At 39.1% G+C, this 24,323-nt stretch overlaps 1 protein-coding gene across 1 annotated transcript in view; it reads right to left on the reverse strand.

Moving 5' to 3' along the window:
• Nucleotides 1-12,394: 12,394 nt before the first annotated feature.
• LOC104969563 (uncharacterized) overlaps nucleotides 12,395-24,323 on the reverse strand; it is a 32,909-nt gene continuing 20,980 nt past the window's right edge. The window contains exons 2-3 of the mRNA XM_024997176.1: nucleotides 16,145-16,184; nucleotides 12,395-12,497 (exon numbers count right to left, since the gene is read on the reverse strand). Coding sequence (XP_024852944.1) covers nucleotides 12,428-12,497; nucleotides 16,145-16,184 — 110 coding nt within the window. The 3' untranslated portion in view covers nucleotides 12,395-12,427. The remainder of the gene's footprint in view (nucleotides 12,498-16,144; nucleotides 16,185-24,323) is intronic.

Consider the following 24,323-nt stretch of genomic DNA (forward strand, 5'->3'; position numbering starts at 1 on the left):
GTTTGATTTAGCCACCTTATAGTCACCAGAGAATTAATGATGAAAAAAAGTATTGTGCAGGGCTATATTGCAGCATCACAAGTGGAGGAAGAAGGACTAGTATCCACTGCCTCTTCTGGCCCAATTTAATCAGTCTCTCCTCTTCTTTAAGAGTAATAATTGAATGAGCTGCCAGGGTAAACTGAATGTAAAGGAGCTGGGAGAACTGCTAAGTGAAATATATAAACAGATAAGCCACTCAACCTCACCGTAACTGTTTCCTCATCTGTAAAATGAGGTATAAGAGTTACCACTAAAGACTTTTGAAGCATGTAAATTCTGTGATTCTAGGCTTAAATTTAAGGTACCAAAAGTTGAGAAAGTCCTTCTCCCACTGTATCCCATACCTAGACATAGATCTCAACCCCCAAATCACACCCCATTTTTATGGACTTCTTTCTTCATAGACTGCCTGCCAGACACAGCAGAAATTGTTTGGGTGACAACACTACCTAAGGCAACACACATCTTAAATACAGATAGACCCTTCTTCCAAAAGCACTTTGAAAACTGTGAGCTTAATTGCAATTAAGACACCTATTGAAATTCAGTGCAACTAGCAGACAGACTTTGAGTTTATTCCAGCATTAAACAAGTTTGTAATAAGATATACCATTATGAATTTTATGTTTTTAAAAAAATGGACCCTCAGTGGATATGGCTATATGTAACATTTAAATATTTATGCATAAATTTGTACTTTACTGCCAATCATAGAAGATTATTGGTTTATCTAATAAGTAATCAGTGTATTAAGGGGATTTTAAATTGAAAAAAGTAATTTAAAATGGCCAAGCATGCTTAATGAAAATTATCCCTTTTAATACGTCCTTTCTATTTGTTTTTCTAAAACTTAAAAGAAGCCAGGTGTTCAATAAATAAACTGTGAAGTCTAGACATTTTACATTATCCTGAATTAGATAGGATTTTAGAATTAGAAGGGACTTTAAAATGTCACCTGTTTAATGCTTTAACATAACATCTGCCAAGTGGTCATCTAATGAATGTTTTAATTCCTCAAGTTTCAGGGAACTGACTCCCTCTCACTTTAACTTCAGAAACCATAGATTACTAGGATTTCACCTATTCAACCAAAACTTATCAAAATTTTTAAATTAGAAAATTAGCAAATTACCAAATAATTTAATGACCAGAGTCCGGATTTGGAATAACACTATAGTCAAAGCAAACAACTTGTTTAATTTAATTGTGCCTGAAGTCATCTGGCATTAGACAAACTCCACAACACAGGTGGAACAAATATCCATGGAAGTTTTCCACAGAACCAACTGTGCACATCCAATTCCCCACAGTCTGACAATCGGGCCTGAGTGCCGATGGCCAGGTGCAGGCCCCGAGGAACAAAAATCAGTAAGCCCTGCTCTGCCTGAACCAATGAGAATGAGGCCTGGCTGGACAGTCATGGTCCCCAAAGTCTGGAATTTGTCTATCAGCAGAAGCTCATGTCTTCCCTGACCACAGTGATTGCAAGTCCCATGCTGGAACCTTTGTCCGACCATTCATACCAAGTCTACTTTTAACTTCAGTCATGCCTTCCACTTTATATTCAAGCTCCCTATCCTGAATTCTGGCCTATTTGCCTGGGATCCAAATATTTGTCTACCTCTTGTCTCTTTAATGGGCCTGGACACTAAATTTCTGTAGCCTCAGTAACAAACTGAGGTTCAGGTTCTATCTGGATCTATTTTTCCAGATACAAGCTACCTCTACCTGACTATAATTTTCTACACTCTCCAGATAATTCTATGGCTTGATCACTGCTTATTAGTTTAAGAGCTTCTGTGATATTCTGTGATACTTCCCCTTGAACAATGGAATATGGGCTTCTGGCCACACCCCATGGAAGTCAACACTGCTGCCATGTTAATCTCCCTTAGGGGTATCATGAGAGAATAACAGGAGTCCTGGCTCCATTTTCCAAGCCTTGTCCCATATGGTCCTGATTTATTCCATGTATATGCTACTAAAGTACAAAAATACCTGGTGCTAAAAAACTTCTCAGATACTAGGACAACAAATTTAAAGGTCTATAGAAGTTGCTTCAGACTAAAGTACAAGGATGGATAAGCAGTATTCAATTAAAAACAACTAAGACTACATTCTTTGCAGCCAAAGATGGAGAAGCACTATAGTCAACAAAAACAAGACCGGGAGCTGACTGTGGCTCAGATCATGAGCTCCTTATTGCCAAATTCAGACTTAAACAGAAGAAAGTAGGGAAAACCACTAGACCATACAGGTATGACCTAAATCAAATCCCTTATGATTATAAAGTGGAAGTGAGAAATAGATTTAAGGGCCTAGATCTGATAGATAGAGTGCCGGATGAATTATGGACAGAGGTTTCTGACATTGTACAGGAGACAGGGATCAAGGCCATCCCCATGGAAAAGAAATGCAAAAAAGCAAAATGGCTGTCTGGGGAGGCCTTACAAATAGCTGTGAAAAGAAGAGAAGTGAAAAGCAAAGGAGAAAAGGAAAAATATAAGCATCTGAATGCAGAGTTCCAAAGAATAGCAAGAAAAGAAAGCCTTGCTCAGTGATCAAGGCAAAGAAATAGAGGAAAACAACAGAATGGGAAAGACTAGAGATCTCTTCAAGAAAATTAGAGATACCAAGGGAACATTGCATGCAAAGATGGGCTCGATGAAGGACAGAAATGGTATGGACCTAACAGAAGCAGAAGATACTAAGAAGATGTGGCAAGAATACACAGAAGAACTGTACAAAAAAGATCTTCGTGACCAAGATAATCACAATGATATGATCACTCACCTAGTGCCAGACATCCTGGAATGTGAAGTCAAGTGGGCCTTAGGAAGCATCACTACAAACAAAGCTAGTGGAGGTGATGGAATTCCAGTTGAGCTATTTCAAATCCTGAAAGATGATGCTGTGAAAGTGCTGCACTCAATATGCCAGCAAATTTGGAAAACTCAGCAGTGGCCACAGGACTGGAAAAGGTCAGTTTTCATTCCAATCCCAAAGAAAAGCAATACCAAAGAATGCTCAAACTACTGCACAATTGCACTCATCTCATATGCTAGCAAAGTAATGCTCAAAATTCTCCAAGCCAGGCTTCAGCAGTACGTGAAGCATGAAATTCCAAATGTTCAAGCTGGTTTTAGAAAAGGCAGAGGAACCAGAGATCAAATTGCCAACATCCTCTGGATCATCGAAAAAGCAAGAGAGTTCCAGAAAAACATCTATTTCTGCTTTATTGACTATGCCAAAGCCTTTGACTGTGTGGATCACAGTAAACTGTGGAAAATTCTTCAAGAGATGGGAATACCAGACCACCTGACCTGCCTTTTGAGAAACCTATATGCAGGTCAGGAAGCAACAGTTAGAACTGGACATGGAACAACAGACTGGTTTCAAATAGGAAAAGAAGTACGTCAAGGCTGTATACTGTCAGCCTGCTTATTTAACTTAAACACAGAGTACATCATGAGAAACGCTGGGCTGGAAAAAGCACAAGCTGGAATCAGGATTGCTGGGAGAAATATCAATAACCTCAGATATGCAGATGACTCCACCCTTATGGCAGAAAGGGAAGAGGAACTAAAAAGCCTTTTGATGAACGTGAAAGAGAAGAGTGAAAAAGTTGGCTTAAAACTCAACATTCAGAAAATGAAGATCATGGCATCCAGTCCCATCACTTCATGGGAAATAGATGGGGGAACAGTGGAAACAATGTCAGACTTTGTTTTTTTGGGCTCCAAAATCACTGCAGATGGTGACCGCAGCCATGAAATTAAAAGACGCTTACTCCTTGGAAGGAAAGTTATGACCAACCTAGACAGCATATTCAAAAGCAGAGACATTACTTTGCCAACAAAGGTCCGTCTAGCCAAGGCTATGGTTTTTCCAGTGTGAAGAAAGCTGAGCACCAAATAATTGATGCTTTTCAACTGTGGTGTTGGAGAAGACTCCTGAGAGTCCCTTGGACTGCAAGGAGATCCAACCAGTCCATTCTGAAGGAGATCAGCCCTGGGTGTTCTTTGGAGGGAATGATGCTAAAGCTGAAACTCCAGTACTTTGGCCACCTCATGCGAAGAGTTGACTCATTGGAAAAGACTCTGATGCTGGGAGGGATTGGGGGCAGGAGGAGAAGGGGACGACAGAGGATAAGATGGCTGGATGGCATCACCAACCCGATGGAAGGGAGTTGGTGATGGACAGGGAGGCCTGGTGTGCTGTGATTCATGGGATCGCAAAGAGTCGAACAAGACTGAGCGACTGAACTGAACTGAACTGATATATGTGTATACACACACACACACACACACACACACACATATATATATATATATCCTGAGTAGGAGTTCTACAGGATGGCTTGGTAAAAGAGATTGATTTTAATGCTAATTGTATATAACAGTGACAAAATGAAGCAAACATTTCAAGCTATATAGGGAGGTATTTTGAAACAGAAATATCTGACCATTGTTCCTGAAATCACATCACTTAAGTTACTTTAGCCAGGCAAAATCACAATTTTGCTTTCCTAATCCCACCAATGCATACTAATCTCCTTCCAACACCTTTGTCTGTCATCCACTCATGGTGATTATATTCTCTCTTGCAGTTTTCTCTATCTCAGATGAATACATCTGATTTCTAAAACAGATTTCAAACTCCATAGCTTACCTTATCATACTAGAAATGTTTTCAGTAGACAATAAATTCTTACTGAATTGAACTGAATCTAACCGAATTGAAACAAATTGGGAGAAAAATGACTACAATACAGAAGAGCTAAACTGACAAAATATTTGAATCAAACGCCTAATAATGTTCTGAGACGACATAACTGAGACTTAGAGAGAGACTAAAACTAATATTGCAGAAATTAGAAAACAAAATGCAGAACAACTATAATACAAAAGCTGTCAGTTATGGACTGTGGTAGGCAGAATAATGGGTTAAATACATTTAGGCACTACTGCTTGGTAGTTGACAGGCTCTGGAAACTTTTGCGGAGAAGGCAGTGGCACCCCACTCCAGTACTGTTGCCTGGAAAATCCCATGGACGGAGGAGCCTGGTAGGCTGCAGTCTATGAGGTCGCTAAGAGTCGGACACTACTGAGCGACTTCACTTTCACCTTTCACTTTCATGCATTGGAGAAGGAAATGGCAACCCACTCCAGGGTTCTTGCCTGGAGAATCCCAGGGACAGAGGAGCCTGGTGGGCTGCCATCTATGGGGTGGCACAGAGTTGGACATGACTGAAGCGACTTAGCAGCCGCAGTAGCAGCAGCAAAGACAATTACCTTTTAATCTCTGGAATCTGTGAATACATTATCATAAAAGCAAATGAAACTTTTCAGCTGTGATTAAGTTATGGCTTTTTAGATGCAGAGATTATCCTGGACTATCCAGGTGGGAACACCATAGTAACATGAGTCCTTGAAACTGGAAGAGAAAGGGAGAAGAGTGGGTCAGAGAGATGATACGAAAAATAAGGAGAGATTTGAAGCATGAGAAGGATTCAACTTGCCATTGCAAGCTTTGAAGACTAGGAAGGGGACCAAAGCCAAGGAATGCAAGTGGTCTCTAGAGGATGATGATGGCCTTCAGCTGACAGCCGACAGTAATGCCCTCAGGGCCGTTATGCTAAATGAAATAAGTCAGCCAGAGAAAGACAAATACCATATAATCTCTATTATATGTGGAATGCTAAAAAAAAAAAAAAAAAAAAAAGGGTTTACAAGTACAGAGACCAGATTGGTGATTAACAGAAGTTAGAGGCAGGGGGATGAGAAAATGGGTGAAGGGAGTCTAAAGGTTTAAAAAAAAAAAAAAAGCAAAAACCAATGCCATTCACTTCAATGCAATATTTGGGACACACATGGGAAACTGGGGGATGCAAAGATATAATATACATCTTTTCCCCAGTAGCTTAAAACCTTGTCAGTACAACAGATGTACCAACAATTTGTATTGTATTCCTAAAGATTCAGCCATTTACTTTCACCTGCATTCTCATTTAACCCTCACAGCGTCTTTATACATAGGATATAAGGTGTACTGCAGATTTGACGCACACTGTGTGTTTGTGTGGGGGGGTGTGTAGAAAAACACTTAAAATGAGGCAGGAGGGAGAAAATTCTGAAAAAGAAAGAATGTCCTGTTAAGCTTTAGCTAGTTTACTTTGCAGAGTGTAGAAATGGCCATGAGTAATATTTTACCCTGAAAAATTTCAGAATCAAAATATCTTTTAAATTAAATTCAAAATGGATCAAAAATAATTGTTATTAGTACTAAGTAGCAACTAATCTAAATCCTAAATAAACCTGTGAGCCATTAATATGCAAAATAGCTACTGAATTTCCCCCAAAGTATAAGAAAAAACCTAATGATTAGTTTACCAGAATCCCATGAAGAGATAGGAACTGCATTCGTTTCACACCTATCCTATGTCAAACACTGTGTAAAGTATTTTACTGACTTAATTTCATTTACCTCAATACAACCCCACCAGTCACAATCTCCTAGGCAATTCCTTTGTCACTGAGGAATTTGAAGCTCAGAAGAAATATGTGGGCTGGCCTACTAACAAAGACGTATTCAAGAAAAAACAAGAACAAAGCAATAAAATTGCTATCCATGGGACAAACTGGGCAGCAAAACAAATGTCAGATAAAGGTATGTAATAAACTAGTAGTTTCCTCTTGCTACTATACCGAATTACCAGAAACTTAGTGGCTTAAAGCAATATAAATGTATTGTCATATAGTTTTAGAGGTAGAGTCCAAAATCTGTCTCACTGGGCTAAAGTCAAAGAGTTGGCAGGGCTGATTCCCTCTGGAGTCTCTAAGGGAAATTTTGTTTCCCTAGCTTTTCTAGGCTCTTGAGAATGTCTGCATTCCTTGACTCATAGTCCCTCCCTCCATCTTCAAGGCCAGCAGGATAGCCTCTCCCAATCTCTTTCTCTGATGTCCTACCTCTCTCTGAAAAGGATTACACTGGCCCACTGTGACTGGCTCTCTGTGATTACATTGGCCCACTCAGATAATCCAAGATGATCTTCCCATCTCAAGGTTCTTAGTCACATCTGCTTAGTCCCTTTTGCCATGTATGGTAACATATTCACAGGTTCTGGTAATTATGTAGGGGAGCCACTATGCAGCCTACCACATAAGCATATATATAAGTTGAAGTCAAGGAAGAGAATTTAGCTATGAACAAGGAAGTACTGAAGTGGGTCAAAAACTGGGTGAAATACCTTAGCATATCTGAGATATGCTGGGTGATATAATTTAGTATATACTCCAAGAAGGACAAATTCAGATTCAGGACATAAAAAATTAAGCTGGGTCAAGGCTAATGGACTATGCAAATCTCCCTTCAGAGCTTGGGCAATAGCAGTACATTCAAGAGACCAAGACATAATTCTCCCAACCATTGGGATTCCTACTGCTACTCATTAACTGGTTTCAAGTTCTCTTAGACCAATGTAGAAGACTTTCTAACAAATAATTACCTGAAATTTCTAAGCAGCTCCTGAGGGAAAAACTCTAGAACTAGATGTCCTGGTAAAATAATCAAGGGAAGAAGAACCAGTGATGGCTCATAAAAGCATTGAGTTCCCTGAATTTTCAAGGCCGTGCCATTTGAAGGTCTAACATGTAGGTTATTACTATAAAGTATAAGTATGATAAAGAAGCATCATCAGTGTCTGAGACAGAGGAGGTTCTGTTCAGGGCTCAAGCTTGTGGCCTGAGAAAAACATCTCTCCCCATCACTTACACTCTATTACCACAAGTGCATAACCTGTCTCTTTGCCTTCTGTTTTGCCCCATTAAATTCATACGCCTTGGGATTTCCCTGGAGGCACAGTGGTTAAGACTCTGCACTTCCACTGCAGGGGGCATGGATTTGATCCCCAGTATGGGAAATAAGATCCCACATGCCCCACAGTGCAGCCAAAAAAATTCATATGCCTCAATGCCAAGATTATCTTTACAAAACACACATCTGATCACCTTGCTTTCCATCTTAACCTCTGGTAATTCTGTCTGTAGAATTAAGTGTAAACTCCTGGATATAACACATAAAGTCCTAAAACTAAGACTACCTACGTTTATAATTTTATCTTCTACTCCTCCCTTGTGGGTGTTGAACAAGCACTTTTGTCAAAAAGGATGTCTCAGTATTGAAGCCACCTTTCTCATTTTAATCTTTGTGTAAGCTATTATTCCTTTGACTTGAAAAAAATACACATTTATTCACTGACTTGTGAATTCAAAGGTCAATCATTCAGCAAAGCCTCTCTGAAGCTAGCTCTGCAAAGTTTTAAATACTTTCTATGTTGTGCTCCCATTGCTAACATAGAGGCATAGAGAAAATGTTCCTAGTACACGGCAAACTTGAACCCAAGCTACGCCAATATCACTTTCCAAATAATTCTCATCTGGTCATGGCACAGCAAGGGAACCCAAGGATAATGTTTTCAGCATTTGCTGCCCATCAGATTAACTATGAAGCTTTTGTAAAAGATCTTTTTAAAAAGGGTCCTTAAGACCCACTCCAGGTATATTGAGTCAGAATCTATGCCAGTTGTGATGAAGGGCTTGGAGGTATTTAATAACCTTCACAGGTGATTCTGCTGCAAAAAAAGAAAATGAATGTCCTCAACTAGGCCAAGGCCACGACAGGTAGAGGCCAAATGATGAAAGTATCTGGGAGTGTGAGATCAGACCCGCAAGAGACAGTCTAAGCATAAGCTAAGCAGGTAGCCAGGGCCATGGGTATTTGCCTGAGACTCAGGGCAGCAGAAGGCTGAAGTCAGGAAACCAAGATGGAAACTCTTCTATGTTGGCCAAAGAAACATCAGAACTGGAGGAAGAGCCGGACTCAGTAAGTAATCCAGTACACCTAGCCTGCCTTAAACATACCAGGTACCAAACTTGGGGAAATGAGAGTAATAATAGAAGTCACCAAATGGAGGCTGCAACACTGCATCATCTGGAAACATTAAAAACTATTTGAAGCCTTATCCCAGACCAACTGAATGAGAATCTGCATTTTCACCAGATCCCCAGGTGATTTAAAAGCCACATCAAAATCTGCAAAGTACCCAAACCTGGTTCCAGATGATGCTAATGCTGCTAGTCTGTAGCCCACACTATGAGAAGCAAGTCTTGACCTAAAATTGAGCATACAGAAGAAATTCAAGTGTTACCAATGTGAGAAGTTTGAGGGCAGGAGTTGTGATTACCGTATTTCAGAAATGAGCACAGGGTCTTAGTAATTGATAACACAGTCTATCGGTTGACACCTCAGGACTTAGAGTTGGTTCACTTCCAACTCTTACACTCACATCCCATGTGATATTGTGCTTCAGTCTCTCACCTGAAATACAGACATAACTACCTCATAAGAAATAGGAAGAGATAGCATGTTATTTTTGATAGCACTGTAAGTGCTCAATAGACAATTAAAGAAAAAATAAGATAATCAATTACTGATTGATTGGTTGACATATTAATTTTTGTTGTAAAATAGTTCCAAAATTCTGGTGGTGTAAATGATTTCAGTCTGATTCATATAATCTAATGAGAAGACTGAAATCTTAGTGACTGCCAGGAAGGCATTCCAGGTATAAGATTTCTAAGAGTATTAATATGCAAGTTCTCTTAAAGTGATGGGTGAAAGAACCTGCTAAACCAAGAGAATTGTTAACCTTTTTGGAGAAGTGACATCAAAATGATGTTTATGAGATCTCAAAGCTCTCTTAATTCTACCCCAAACATTATACCTAAGATGACAATTTTTTCATGGCTTATTTTCATTAAATTAAATTTAAATGTATTTACTTGACAACATTTAGACTTTTTTGCATTATAGAGTATGGAAAATCTGGATGAGAATCTCTGCCATAATAAACAATACACATTCAAAAAAGCACATTTAGTTTTAGGCAAGTCCTTAAAATAATTTCCTTATTTTTGTCTACTGCTTTTAAATTTTCATAAAACGCTCACTCCTTCTACCTCATTTATCCCCATAACAACTCTATAGTTGTTGTTTTTCCTAAAGCCTAGAAAACTTTGTTATTCCTATCTAATGTTTGAGGAAATGGAAAGTGATTTTAAGTGCTCAAAGTCACATACCTGGTTTGTGGCAGAAAGATAGTTAGAGTCAACTTTTCTAATTTCCAACCATTTCTTTGAACTACCATAGGTACCACTACTACCATCTGGTTGCCACATATTACTCTGTAACCAAACCCAAGGCAAAGCCAGGTCACCTACTCAACTGCCCAATATCCTAATTCCTCCCCCAACCAAGTGTCCTTTCCCAAAAAATATCAGAAAAGCAACAGCTTCATAAACATAGAAGAAAACTTTATTTATTTTGTTAAAGTAACTTTGTGATACTAGGTTCTAAGTATCAGAAAGCAATAGTTTCCTAAACACAGAGGAAAACCTTTTGTTAAAGTAACTTTTCAGTTCTAGAAGACAGAAGTCAAGTTTGGAGGTATGGCTTTATTTAATTTAAAAATTTTCAAATTATGGTAGAATGTAATTTTTTAAAAGTTGACTACTTCATTCATTCACAAAATGCTACATTTGCCTATAGATTTCTCAACTTTCTTTAAAAAAATATTCTAAGTGATAAAGTGAAGTTTTTTTAAAGTGTTATTATGCATTCCCATTTTAGATATCAATATTTATTAAGGATCCTAATACTTGGGTTTTGGAAATGAGCACAAATCTTAAACTGACAAATAATAAAGCAATAAGATCTTATTAATAAAGATTAGTATCAGTCTTCAAACGTATCCCAAGCAGAATCAGCATGTTCTTTAAAAAGAAACAAAATCACTGTAAAGATCTCAACTTAGTCATTAAACTTTAGAACTAATACTGCAAAATGACTTCCCAAAGTTAGCATACATTTTCAAAGTATTGTTAAGAGTTCTGGATAGTCTATTATAAGATTTTATCATTTATGACAGAACACTTATGGCAGGATCACTAAAGAAAACCTGACAACTCTAAACTGACAAGTGTAAGAAATTCCAAAGTTGCACCGACAATTCAGATCTACTTCCTTTCATGCCCAGATTCACTTAATTTCTCATTTGGTTTTCAAACCTCCCCTCAGAAGCAATTGGAACAAAACCATGAGCAAGCTCAATCTCCATTTGGGCATGTAACCCTTTTACAAACACAATTACAGCCAAACACTATTGTAACCTGATTTGCATTTGCACTAAGTTACAAAGCACATTGGAAATGCCTGCTACGCATACTACAGACTTATTAGGAGGATATATTGCAGGGCTTCTGTGAACACTAATTAAAAAGGTTTTATCTTTCCCCTCTGGTCCACTGAAATTGTTCAAATGCCTTGTCTGCTACAACTTTGTTCAAAAACAGTTTTCAAACATGTGATCAGAGCTAGGCAACTATTTCAGGTGGCTTGATTCTGTTTCCAGGGTGTACAAGGCCGGAGAGACAAAGTTTCAGTCTAAACTTTGAGCTTCCTTTCCTTTGTTATTTTGTATTGCAACCTTAGCATTATCCAACTGTGGACTTTTATCTGTGAATATCTAAATCCTGTCTTGTGGAAAACTAATTACTGAACCACTGAGAGCTTCATAATGTCCTGCATTTAAGTCCTGAGCATCATACATAATGCATAGGCAGCAGTCTCTGCACTCTGATTACAGAACACTGTCATTAAGTGAGCAAATTAAAGATGTGAATAATTCACTGGCTGAGCTTATTGTCAGTGCTGCATTGTGAAATTAGAATTTCTAATAAGTACTGCAATTTTTTTAACCCAATTAACACAGAGAACATCTTGAGACTGATTAGTACAATAAAAATTATTACCTTATTCTTTTGCTTCACAACAGCCAAATTAAATACTGTACTTAATTATGCAGCATTCATTCCTTCTCTGCTAAAGAAAAGCCTATCATTTTAATAAGAGTTCTAATATTTGTATGTGAGCTAAAAATACAGCACATGCATCTGTAGCTCTCTGTCTTTTTGCAAAGTTTTTTTTAAGAGTCTGAACATCAGTATTATCACCAGTGGCATATTATGATGACACTAAGTCTATTCTTAAAGCAAATATATTTTCTAAAAAAAAAAAAAACAACAGCAAAAAATGAGCACACACAAAATTGACAAAGTAACTAACCTCCCCAAATTGAGTTGAATATATTATACCTCTGCTTTTTCCTGGATCTTTAGATGCAGATTAACACAGATTTGCCCCCACTATACTGTTTATGATTGAGGCTGAAACATATATTAAACAAAATTAATTGATTAGGAAAAAATCAAGTATCTGTAAGAGTGGGTCTTACCTCAAATGCTCATTTTGCACACAGTGATCTGTCTCACTCCTGCCAGGCAAGTGGGAAAGTCCAGTTTATGCTCGGCATGATGATCCTACGCAGAGAGTGTCTGCTGCCATGTTAAATAAAGAAAATGATCATTTAAACCAGGGCTTTTGTCTCCCAATATTTCCTCCTGCTGCCCCTTTCGCATCAAAGCCCAAAGAGGCAGGCACATCTGGCGGCAGTCCCTGCCCCTGACCGCAGCTGCCTCTGGAGAGCTCCCTCCTTCCTTTCAGCTCCTCTGCATCCCCTTCCTGGGCAACTTCAGCCCCCTAAAATGGGGGAAAGAAACGATGACATTGCAGGCAGAATATCAGATTGTTTGTTCAGCTTCTGCAGCCACCTCCTTCCTGTCTACATATTTTACAGAAAGGGAATGAGAAGAGGGAAACAGCGAAGGTGCTCTGAAAATCAGTCAGACACAATGCAATAGGGAGATGGAGAGCAAGGAAAGGAGAATGAGAGAGCGAGAGTGTGTGTGTAAGGGGGGGTGGCTGTCAGTGCAGATAAATCTGCATATGGAAATTAGGGTTATCCTGGGTACAGTTTTATTTAACTATGATCTACTGTTTTTTTAATTAGACCAGAATTTTAGCAAAGGAAAGGAAGAAGGAAAGTGAGCCTTGAAACCAGAGACAGAAACTTCTAATTCAACAGACTTAAAATTTCATAGCAACTGCAAATAGCAGATCTAGAAGTTGTAGGAAAAAGAAAAGGAACAATAACAACAACCACAAAAAAAGGACATTTTTTCCTATTTTGTTTAATAAACAAGAAAACCTCCTCAGCTCCAAAAATAAATAAATCAACAAAGAAATTGGGTTAAGACTGTAAAGCATTCGAAAAGAAGGGGGGAAAAAAAAACACCTCTCATGGTCTGTGTAAAATTTTTCCTTAAATAATAGAAGAATCATATGGGACAAAGGAATTGTCAAAAGTAGATAATTGGCATTACATGCGAAAACCACAAGTGACATATTCTGCATTTTAATATCAGAAGTATAGTATTGTGGCTTAGATGATAAAGAGTCCATCTGCAATGCAGGGTTCAATCCCTGGGTTGGAAAGATACCCTGAAGGAGGGCATGGTAATCCACTCCAGTATTCTCGCCTGGAGAATCCCATGGACAGAGAAGCCTGGTGGGCTATAGTCCATGGGGTCACCTAGAGTCAGACACGACTGAGTGACTAACAGCTATAGTATGGTTTTTACCTTCCGGAGAGACACCTTTTGCAGCTGTAACCTATGGCAAAGTGCTACTGGCTATAATCAGTTTAAGGTTGTCATTCACATAGCCAACTACTCCTTTTGAAGTTCTAGGAGTAAAACAATGAGGAGGCAGAGTGACCAAGACTACAGGAAGTTGGCTGGTATTCTGGGCAACGAGCCTTCCACCAGAGGTGCTGGTTGGATAACAGTGTGACCAGAAGGAAGCAAAAGTTAATTCTATAATCTGTAAGTGGGGAATTTCAAGGAATGGACTAATGTTTATAGTCCCCCTACAACACGGCAAGCATTGTAAATGAACATTGCATGGTCTCTGCCTTCAGGAAGCCAGAATTCAGTGGGAAAAATAAACTTAAAATGAGGTGAAACTGCACTTTTATAAACAAAAGAACAGTTCAGATAGTCTAGATTTGAGCAGTGAGATGTCAGTGACCTCAAACCTCTCCATCCTCATGGCTGACAGGATCCTTCAAGATCAGCTTAAAGTTACTTTATCTCTTTGAACTTTAGTTTCTTCACCTCTAGAATACCTGCTTTTGAAGTTTGGGATATGAAATAACAAAAATAAAATATCACCTTTTGTCTGGCTCATGATAACAGCTCAAAAAATATCAAATCAATTATCATTTCAGATGACACCTCCTCTGTGAATCCTTCCCCAATATCTACAAATAGGCTCAGAGGCTTCTTCTGCAAGTCTCCCACTGTTCTCCATTATATTATATCCTCGTCATTTTCAGCATGTCTGTCTCTACCAGTGGTTCTCAACCAGGAACCATTTTGTGCCCTTAGGAGATATTTGACAGTATCTGGAGACATTATTGATCTTCATAACTGGAGAAGGAGGATTGCTGTTGGCATCTAATAGGCATAGGAAAGGGATGGTGTTAAACAATCTATGATATAAAGAACAGATCCCAAAAGGCCCAAAATGTTAACAGTTGTAACAATGAGTCCAACTATCACCCAGATATTGGTTTCTAATAAAAGGAACCAAGGGTCCTTGGAAAAAAGGATGATTTTAGATCTCGGGCAAGAAATATAATTTTAACAAACATGCCATCTTAATGCAAAGTGTTAATAATAGGGGAAACTGGGTACAAGTGTACAGGAACGCTCTACTATGTTTACAATGTTTCTGTAAATCTGAAACTGTCCTTTAAAAAATGTATTCAAGTTTTAAAAAGTCAATAGTGTAAAAGTGAAAATACTCTGCCCTGTACTATACTATAAGCTTCCGAAAGAAAGGGATTTTGTGGTTTTATTAAGTATATTTATAGGCTCGGGGTGATAGCTCATCCTCAAATATGACCCCCATAAACCATGGTTCTCAGAATTCATATTCTTGTGTGCTCCCCTCCACCTGAATCGGGGCTGGTGTAGCCTCTGAAGCAAGATTCTCAGAAGCCTTGTGGTTTCCACCTGAGTCTCTTGCAATGCTTGTTTGGGAAAGGCATCCACTGGGTAAAAAGTCTGAATACACTGAGATCTCCATACTATTATAAAGCCTAAGCTACCAAATGGGGAAGCCTAAGGAGAGAGACAGAAAGAATTAATACTTATGTGTGTGACAGACAGAAATAGAGAGAAATGGAGATGTACAGCTAGTCCAAGGCTGTTCCATTCACTCTAGTAGAGACACCAACACATGTGAGTGAAGAAATCACATCTGACCACTTTTACATTCAAGCCTACAGATTCAAGACCAGCCTCTATTTGTCTGAAATAGTATGAGATAATGGAGGAGGACATGGCAACCCACTCCAGTATTCTTGCCTGGAGAATCCCCAGGGACTGAGGAGCCTGGCGGGCTACAGTCTACGGGGTTGCAGAGTGATTAAGTGATTAAGCACAGCACAGTATCAGATTTAAAACAAAACAAAAACTATTGAGATAACTCAGTTTACCCACAGAGCTACAGTAAATCATAATAAATCATTGGTTTAAGACACTAGATTTAGGAGTAGTTTGTTGTGGAGCAGTAGATGAGTGACCGACTTTTACTTAGTAGGTATTCCAGAAAAATGAGAAAGAAGCTTCAATATTGTGGAAAGAAAACAATGGTGGGATTTCTTTTAACATTTTAAACCATTACTGTTAAAAAAAAAAAACCAGCTGGAAAATTCAATAAGATAATGGGTTTTGCAATCAGGTATAAAAGGGTTTTTTAAAAATGTGGCTAATATTTAACACATTCAGGCAAAACTGGAATATAGAGAGAAAAGAGTAAATGGAGAAAGACAGAGATTATGGGAGGAGGGGGTGGCATGGATATATTTTAACACTTGTATTTTCTGTTTTAATATGTTAACAATGATTTTTAAATTCATTGAATGCCAGGTATCTTTACATATAATATTAGCTTCACAAAATTGTATGAGATGAATGCTTCTTTAACCTTAATTTTACAGATGAGGAAATAGTGTCTCAGAGTAGCTAAGTTACTAACCTAAGGTCTCCCAGCTAGCATATATGACCAGGATTTTTACCTTGCAAGTCTGACTCCAGAGTTCATTCTCTCAGCACAGTCTAAGAGAGAAAGAAGACAAGCATAAATGAAATAATCATATAAACAAATATGTGCAAATACAAACTGTTGTAAATTTTATAAAGCTGAGTGCAAGATACTATGATCATAGAACAGATACCCAACCCAGTCTGAGAGTCTGGGCACACTCTAAAGTGTTGAGGTTGAAGTTGAGGGTGTCATCTGGGTTAGTAATGTCAGGTGCTGGAGAGATAACCAGCCCATGAACCAGAAAAAGGCAGAGATGAAAACAGTCATTTGATTGTCTGTTGGTGAACTGTCTTTCTGAGAAACCTGATTTGTAAGGCACCCAGAGATGATTTCTCTGGCAGTTATCATTTTGGTAATGATGGATAGTCACAGTGTGGAGAAGGGAGTGTGAAGACACTGGAAGAGAAGAAAAAGAGGACAAACTTAGTTTTGCTTTCCTTTATTATAACAACAACAACAAAATCTCTAAAAGTTGTCCAAGCCATTTCCCTTCCTTTTATCCTCTCTTAACCAACTCCCTAGAGCAGTATTTGACAGAGCTGATTATCCTCCTTAAATGTTTTGTACATTTGTTTTTCAAAACATCACACTTTCTTGGTTCTTCTCCTGGCTATTCTAATCCTCTGTGTTCTTTTATGGAGCCTCCTGAGCTCTAACTAAGGAAATGCCCAAGGGCTTAGCCCTTGAACTTACTCTCTTCTCTATCTATACTCTTTCTCTAAATTATTTCAACTAAGATCATGGCTCCAAATACCATCAATATGCCAACTCTTAACATGGTATGTATAATTCTGCCTAGACCTTACACTTCCTGAATTGAAGACCTTGTATACAACTGCCTGCCAAAGCATCCAATTAGATAGATACTTGGGCAGATTCTGGAGCAAGGCTCTCTAGATTCAAATACCAACTTGTCTTTGTCCTAGTTAGCCAAGGGATAATAACGTCCTGGTGCCTCAGTTTCTTCAATTGTAAAATGGGTAAATATTATTCATCTATTTCCCAGAGTCTCTCAAAAGAGCTAGAGCATTTAAAGCATGTCTTATAAAGTGTCAGGTGTCTTCCAAGTGGTGTATTGCTACAGATAGATAGGCATCTTCTTCTTTGTGACTCCTTATATCTCCAGTCCTCCAGTTGTTTAAGTCAAAAATTTAATCAAGGAAAAGTGAAACTTCTCTCATACAATTCACAACTGTCACAACAGTCCATCCTGTCAGCACCACCTTCAAATGTATCTCAACTATATCTCACCACTTTAACACTGAAGTTATTAAATTCCCTCATCTGGAGTATTCCAAGAGCCTTCTATTGGTCTCCCCACTGATCAACTTGCTCCCTATAGTTTATTCTCCCCATTGTAGTTGGAGTGATTTGGTAGAACTTGAGTTGTGTTACTCCTCTGCTCAAAACACTCCAATGGTTTCCCATAGTCCTCAAAGTAAAAGTAGAGTCTTGTGGTCAACAGAATCTGACCCGCCCCATTACACACACACTCCAAAGCTCAGTCATTTACTACTTTCTCTCTTTCTTACTTTTCATAAGAAACTTGCTCTTGCTCAAATATGTGAACACACTCCCCAGAAATCAACTTGGCTTGTTCATCACTTTAGTCAAGATCTTGGTTTATATGCCACTTTAAAAAGTGAGTCTTCTCTGGGTCTCCCTATATAAAATACCATACTTGCCCAGGCGTTTTCTAACCCCTGCCCCTGCTTTATTTTTTTTTTAATAGCTCTCACTTGTATTTTTGTTATTGCTGGTCCTGCACCCCCTACAACTTGAGCTCCATATGAGTAGCCCTCATGCTTTTTTTCTAGCACTTATAACAAAACAACACTTGGTTTCTAATAGATTCTCAGGAAAAAAAAATCTGTTGAACATATGAATATATGTAATTTTTTTCTGGATAGATTGTTAATTAAAGAACTCTTCGAAAGTTGTTTTTTCTTAATCAGTTCACATGTCCCCACCCCTTTCTAGTCTTACTATAGTATATATTTGTTCCAGTCTACCCATTAAAGATAAGATCTGGCTGTGGTGTTAGCATCCTAGATTATACCTTCATACCTTCTTAGAGCTGTTGCATATATGTATAGTCTCAACATACAGTCTTTATTTTTAAAATTAAAAGCAAATCTTTTCAAAATGACTAAGTCACAGTTTCCTGGGATGCTGCTTTTCTATTCAGGGAGAGAAATCTAATGTCTTAGTAACACAATTTAAGGAAAATGGGATAATTATTATGATACATAATTGGATCCTTGAATAAAAGGGTAAAGTGTTGACAGGTCACAAAATGTATCAGAACTAAGAAATTTAAAAACCTTTAAGAACAACTCAGCTTTTTATTTTTTGCTTATTCTCAGTCTCATTCTTATTATGTTTAATTCTCTCCCCTTTCTTTGGACACATAGTCTATTATTTGTACTTTTTTATGCTTTTTTCTCTTCTCTCAGGTATCTGGCCTTCTCTGTTTCTATATGTGGTAAAAGGTGATTGTCCCACAGTTCCTGAATCAGAATCACCTCAGATCAAGTGCACAGGCCAGAATAAGCTAGACCTTTTCAGTTCTCATTACAAATCCTCCAGAGAGAGAATTCTTTAGATGGTCAGGGAGGCAGTGCCTTTTACCCTACATATAGCTTCCAAATGGTGTCTAGAAGGTATAGGGGGAGGGACATGGGGCACAAAGATTCTTTTAAAAAGAAGGTTGTGAGGAACTGAGCAGATCACCACTAAAGGTACCTACTGTAGCTAGAAATCAGATGCACATAATCATGAGGATTCTTCTTTTCTTCTTAGGTTGATTTCGTCATTTCTAATATTCAACAATACAAACTTGTTACGTGTGCCTTCATTTCCATCTTCCAAACTTTAGTAATTTTGGGGGGTTATAATCTCTGTGTAACCACACAGATATTAACATTGGTGTGATATATAAACAAGCTCATACTACGCATGTAAAGCTGAAACTTAAAACACATCTTAAACAAAAAGTAACAGCAAGTAGGCATATTCTCTGTTTAATAAATGAGGAGACTGAAGTTAAATAATACTTTTTTTTCTATGACAACCTATTTGATTGGTCTCTGCATCCTCTAACCCAATATGAAAATTATATTTAATAAGTTCACCTATGATCTAGTGCTGACTAAAACAGAATAAGTATACACTAGAGCCCATATTTCCCTCCAAATACAACCAAAAACTCTGGACAAATACAAAAATCAAATACCTAAGGATTTATGCTTTATTGACTATGCCAAAGCCTTTGACTGTGTGGATCACAATAAACTGTAGAAAATTCTTCAAGAGATGGGAATACCAGACCACCTGACCTGCCTCTTGAGAAACCTGTATGCAGGTCAGGAAGCAACAGTTAGAACTGGACATGGAACAACAGACTGGTTCCAAATAGGAAAAGGAGTACGTCAAGGCTGTATATTGTCACCCTGCTTATTTAACTTCTGTGCGGAGTACATCATGAGAAACGCTGGGCTGGAAGAAGCACAAGCTGGAATCAAGATTGCCAGGAGAAATATCAATCACCTCAGATATGCAGATGACACCACCCTTATGGCAGAAAGTGAAGAGGAACTAAAAAGCCTCTTGATGAAAGTGAAAGAGGAGAGTGAAAAAGTTGGCTTAAAGCTCAACATTCAGAAAACGAAGATCATGGCATCTGGTCCCATCACTTCATGGGAGATAAATGGGGAAACAGTGGAAACAGTGTCAGACTTTGTTTTTTTGGGCTCCAAAATCACTGCAGATGGTGACTGCAGCCATGAAATTAAAAGACACTTATTCCTTGGAAGGAAAGTTATGACCAACCTAGATAGCATATTCAAAAGCAGAGACATTACTTTGCCAACAAAGGTCCGTCTAGTCAAGGCTATGGTTTTTCCAGTGGTCATGTATGGATGTGAGTTGGACTGTGAAGAAAGCTGAGTGCCGAAGAATTGGTGCTTTTGAACTGTGGTGTTGGAGAAGACCCTTGAGAGTCCCTTGGACTGCAAGGAGATCCAACCAGTCCATTCTGAAGGAGATCAGCCCTGGGATTTCTTTGGAAGGAATGATGCTAAAGCTGAAATGCCAGTACTTTGGCCACCTCATGTGAAGAGTTGACTCACTGGAAAAGACTCTGATGCTGGGGGGTATTGAGGGCAGGAGGAGAACAGAGGATGAGATGGCTGGATGGCATCACCAACTCGATGGACATGAGTTTGGGTGAACTCTGGGAGTTGGTGAAGGACAGGGAGGCCTGGCATGCTGCAATTCATGCGGTTGCAAAGAGTCGGACATGACCGAGTGACTGAACTGAACTGAACTGAAGGATTCTGAAACTCAAGGAATACCAGGCAGATTGGAGTTGAAAGTCAAAATTTAAAGAAGAGTATGGTGATAACTTCCAGATGTTCAAGCTGGTTTTAGAAAAGGCAGAGGAACCAGAGATCAAATTGCCAACATCCTCTGGATCATCGAAAAAGCAAGAGAGTTCCAGAAAAACATCTATTTCTGCTTTATTGACTATGCCAAAGCCTTTGACTGTGTGGATCACAATAAACTGTGGAAAATTCTTCAAGAGATGGGAATACCAGATCACCGGACCTGCCTCTTGAGAAACCTGTGTGCAGGTCAGGAAGCAACAGTTAGAACTGGACATGGAACAACAGACTGGTGCCAAAAAGGAAAAGGAGTACATCAAGGCTGTATATTGTCACTGTGCTTATTTAACTTATATGCAGAGTACATCATGAGAAACTCTGAGCTGGAGGAAGTACAAGCTGGAACCAAGATTGCCAGAAGAAATATCAATAACCTCAGATATGCAGATGACACCACCCTTATGGCAGAAAGGGAAGAACTAAAGAGCCTCTTGATGAAAGTGAAAGAGGAGAGTGAAAAGGTTGGCATAAAGCTCAACGTTCAGAAAACTAAGATCATGGTATCCAGTCCCATCACCTCATGGGAAATATATGTGGAAACAGTGGCTGACTTTACTTTTCTGGGCTCCGAAAACACTGCAGATGGTGATTGCAGCCATGAAATTAAAAGACACTTACTCCTTGGCAGGAGTAAGTTATGACCAACCTAGGCAGCATATTAAAAAGCAGAGACATTACTCTGTCAACAAAGGTCCATCTAGTCAAGGCTATAATTTTTCCAGTGGTCATGTATGGATGTGAGAGTTGGACTATAAAGAAAGCTGAGCACTGAAGAATTGATGCTTTTGAACTGTGGTGTTGGAGAAGACTCTTGAGAGTCCCTTGGACTGAAAAGAGATACAACCAGTCCAACCTAAAGGAGATCAGTCCTGGGTGTTCATTGGAAGGACTGATGTTGAAGCTGAAACTCCAATACTTTGGCCACCTTTGGCCACCTGATGCAAAGAGCTGACTCATTTGAAAAGACCCTGATGCTGGGGAAGATTGAGGGCAGAAGGAGAAGGGGACAACAGAGGATGAGATGGTTGGATAGCATCACCGACTCAATGAACATGGTTTGGGTGGACTCTGGGAGTTGGTGAAGGACAGGGAGGCCTGGCATACTGCGGTTCATGGGGTCGCAAAGAATAGGACAAGACTGAGCTACTGAAGTGAACTGAATGGTGATAATGAGAGATTCCTAGTGTCTTTCCTGTATCTAGAGCTTTGATCCAAGGCTGGATTGAAATGGGAAACTCCACTGTGAACAGCTGCAGTGAAAATCCAGGAGAAGCCCATCTTTCTCACTAGAAAATCAGGAAAAGGGGCCCTTCTCAGCCCTTCCCCAATCATAGCTGTATTGTCATAGTTGAGGCAGGGTGGGTACCCATAATCTGGAGCTAAAACCCAAATCTTGGAATGGAAGAACAAGGAAAAGTTGCCTCTGTTGTGCAGAGTGTATGGAGGAGTGTTGAACCTCTGGTTTATTGTTGTTTCTCTTTCCTTCCATTGCCTTTTCTGGAGAGGGGCCTTAGCACATGGAACTATGTGACAATTCAAGAAGTCCCTACCTGAGAGGACCCCATATTTCTAGCATAAAGAATCAGGAAAAAGAGTCCCTAGAAGCCAGAGAATGTGGGGAAGTACCATTAAAGAGAGAGCTGGAAGAGATCATCTACTTCTGTGTGTGAATCAACAGAAGTCTTAGGCTCACCCCTAGGTTATGCATATATGGAGCATAATCAGAGGCACAAAGCAAAGATTTTGAGAACTGAACATATATATAAACTACTGCCCAAGCTTCAAACTAATCCCCGAGGGGCATAAGGAAAGGGCAGATCCAGCAGCATAGCAAATCCTTTAAAAACTGAAAACATTCATCCACAGAAAGTGAAAAAAAACTGATAGCTTGAACCTAATTGGACTATTGCTTGGGAAAACAAACAAATTGAAAAAAAACCTCAAAAAAAAAAAAAAGGCAAACAAATTATTTGGAGGATTTTAAATAGGTTCCCAAAGTCTCATAAAGACAAAACTTTAGGAGATATAATTCAAAATTATTGGACATGTAAGGAACTTGGCAAAAATCTGCTCAAATTTCAGGAAAAACACAGTCAAGAGATGCCAATCCTGGAATGACAGATATTTAAACTATCAGACAAGACATTAAAGCAGCTATTATAATCGTCTTACAAGAGGTAAAAGTGAACACTTTTGAAATGAATAGATAGTTTTCTATAGAAAAGTAGAAAATGAAAAAAGCCCATAAGCAGCTTGAAATTAAAAATTATAAATTGTACATAAGTTCATAAGATGAGTAAAATAGCTGAATAGAGATGATAGAGGGGAAAAAATCCGTAAACCTGATTCTTAATCAGTAGAAACTGTACATTATGAAGAACAGATAAAAAGGATTGAGGAAAATGAGAAAAATATTGAAAGACCTAATATTCATGTAATTTAGTTCCTGAAGGAGAAGGGAAAGAGATTAATGCAGAAAAAAAAAAATATATATATATATATTTAAAGAAATAATGGCTGAAATTCTCCCAAGTTTTATGAAAGACATAAATTTACCAAATTCAGAAAGTCATTGGACTTCAAGTAGGATAAATTCAAAAGAAACTATGTTGGGGCATCCCTGGTAGTTTAGTGGTTAAGAATTCACCTGCCAATGCAGAAGACACAGCTTAGATCAGCGGTCTGGGAAAATCCCAGAGGCTGCAGAGCAAATAAGCCAGAGAGCCACAACTACTGAGCCCATGCAGCCACAACTACTGAAGCCTGCACACCCTGGAGCCTGTGCTCTGCAGCAAGAGAAGCTGCCACAATGAGAAGCCCATGCACCATAATCAAGAGTAGCCCCTCTCACTGCAACTAGAGAAAGCCTGCATGCAGCAAGGGAGACCCAGTGCAGCCGAAAGTAAATAAATCTTAAAAACAAAACAAAGGAAACTATGTCACATATGACATGATAAAACTGGGGGAAGCGAAAGTCGGGGGGGGGACCTAAAAGTCACTGGAGAAAACTGACATGATATATATAAGGAAACGGGGCTTCCCAGGTGGCGTTAGTAGTAAAGAACCCACCTGCCAATGCAGAAGACATAAGAGATGCAGGTTCGATCCCTGGGTCGGGAAGATCCGCTGGAGGAGGGCATGGCGACCCACTTAAGTATTCTTGCCTGAAGAATCCCCATGGACAGAGCAGCCTGGTGGGCTACAGTCCATAGGGTTGCAAAGAGTCGGACACAACTGAAGTGACTGAAGCATGCACACACACATGCATATGAGAAAACAATTATTCAAACAACTGTATATTTCTTATCAGAAAACACTAGGACCAAAAGGCAGTAGAATACCACCCTTAAAATGCTGAAAGGAAAGAACTGTCAAACCAGGACAATATATTTTCTGAAAATATCCTTCAGGAATGAAGATAAATAAAGACATATAAGATGAAGGTAAACTAAGTATTTATCACCAGCAGACTTACTCTAAAAGAAATGCTGCTGCTGCTGCTAAGTCGCGTCAGTTGTGTCCGACTCTGTGCGACCCCATAGACGGCTGCCCACCAGGCTCCTCTGTCCCTGGGATTCTCCAGGCAAGAACACTGGAGTGGGTTGCCATTTCCTTCTCCAATGCACGAAAGTGAAAAGTGAAAGTGAAGTCACTCAGTCGTGTCCAACTCTTAGCGACCCCGTGGACTGCAGCCCACCAGGCTCC

The sequence above is a fragment of the Bos taurus genome, chromosome 9, assembly GCF_002263795.3.
Source record: "Bos taurus isolate L1 Dominette 01449 registration number 42190680 breed Hereford chromosome 9, ARS-UCD2.0, whole genome shotgun sequence".
In the NCBI taxonomy this organism is placed as follows: Eukaryota; Metazoa; Chordata; class Mammalia; order Artiodactyla; family Bovidae; genus Bos; species Bos taurus.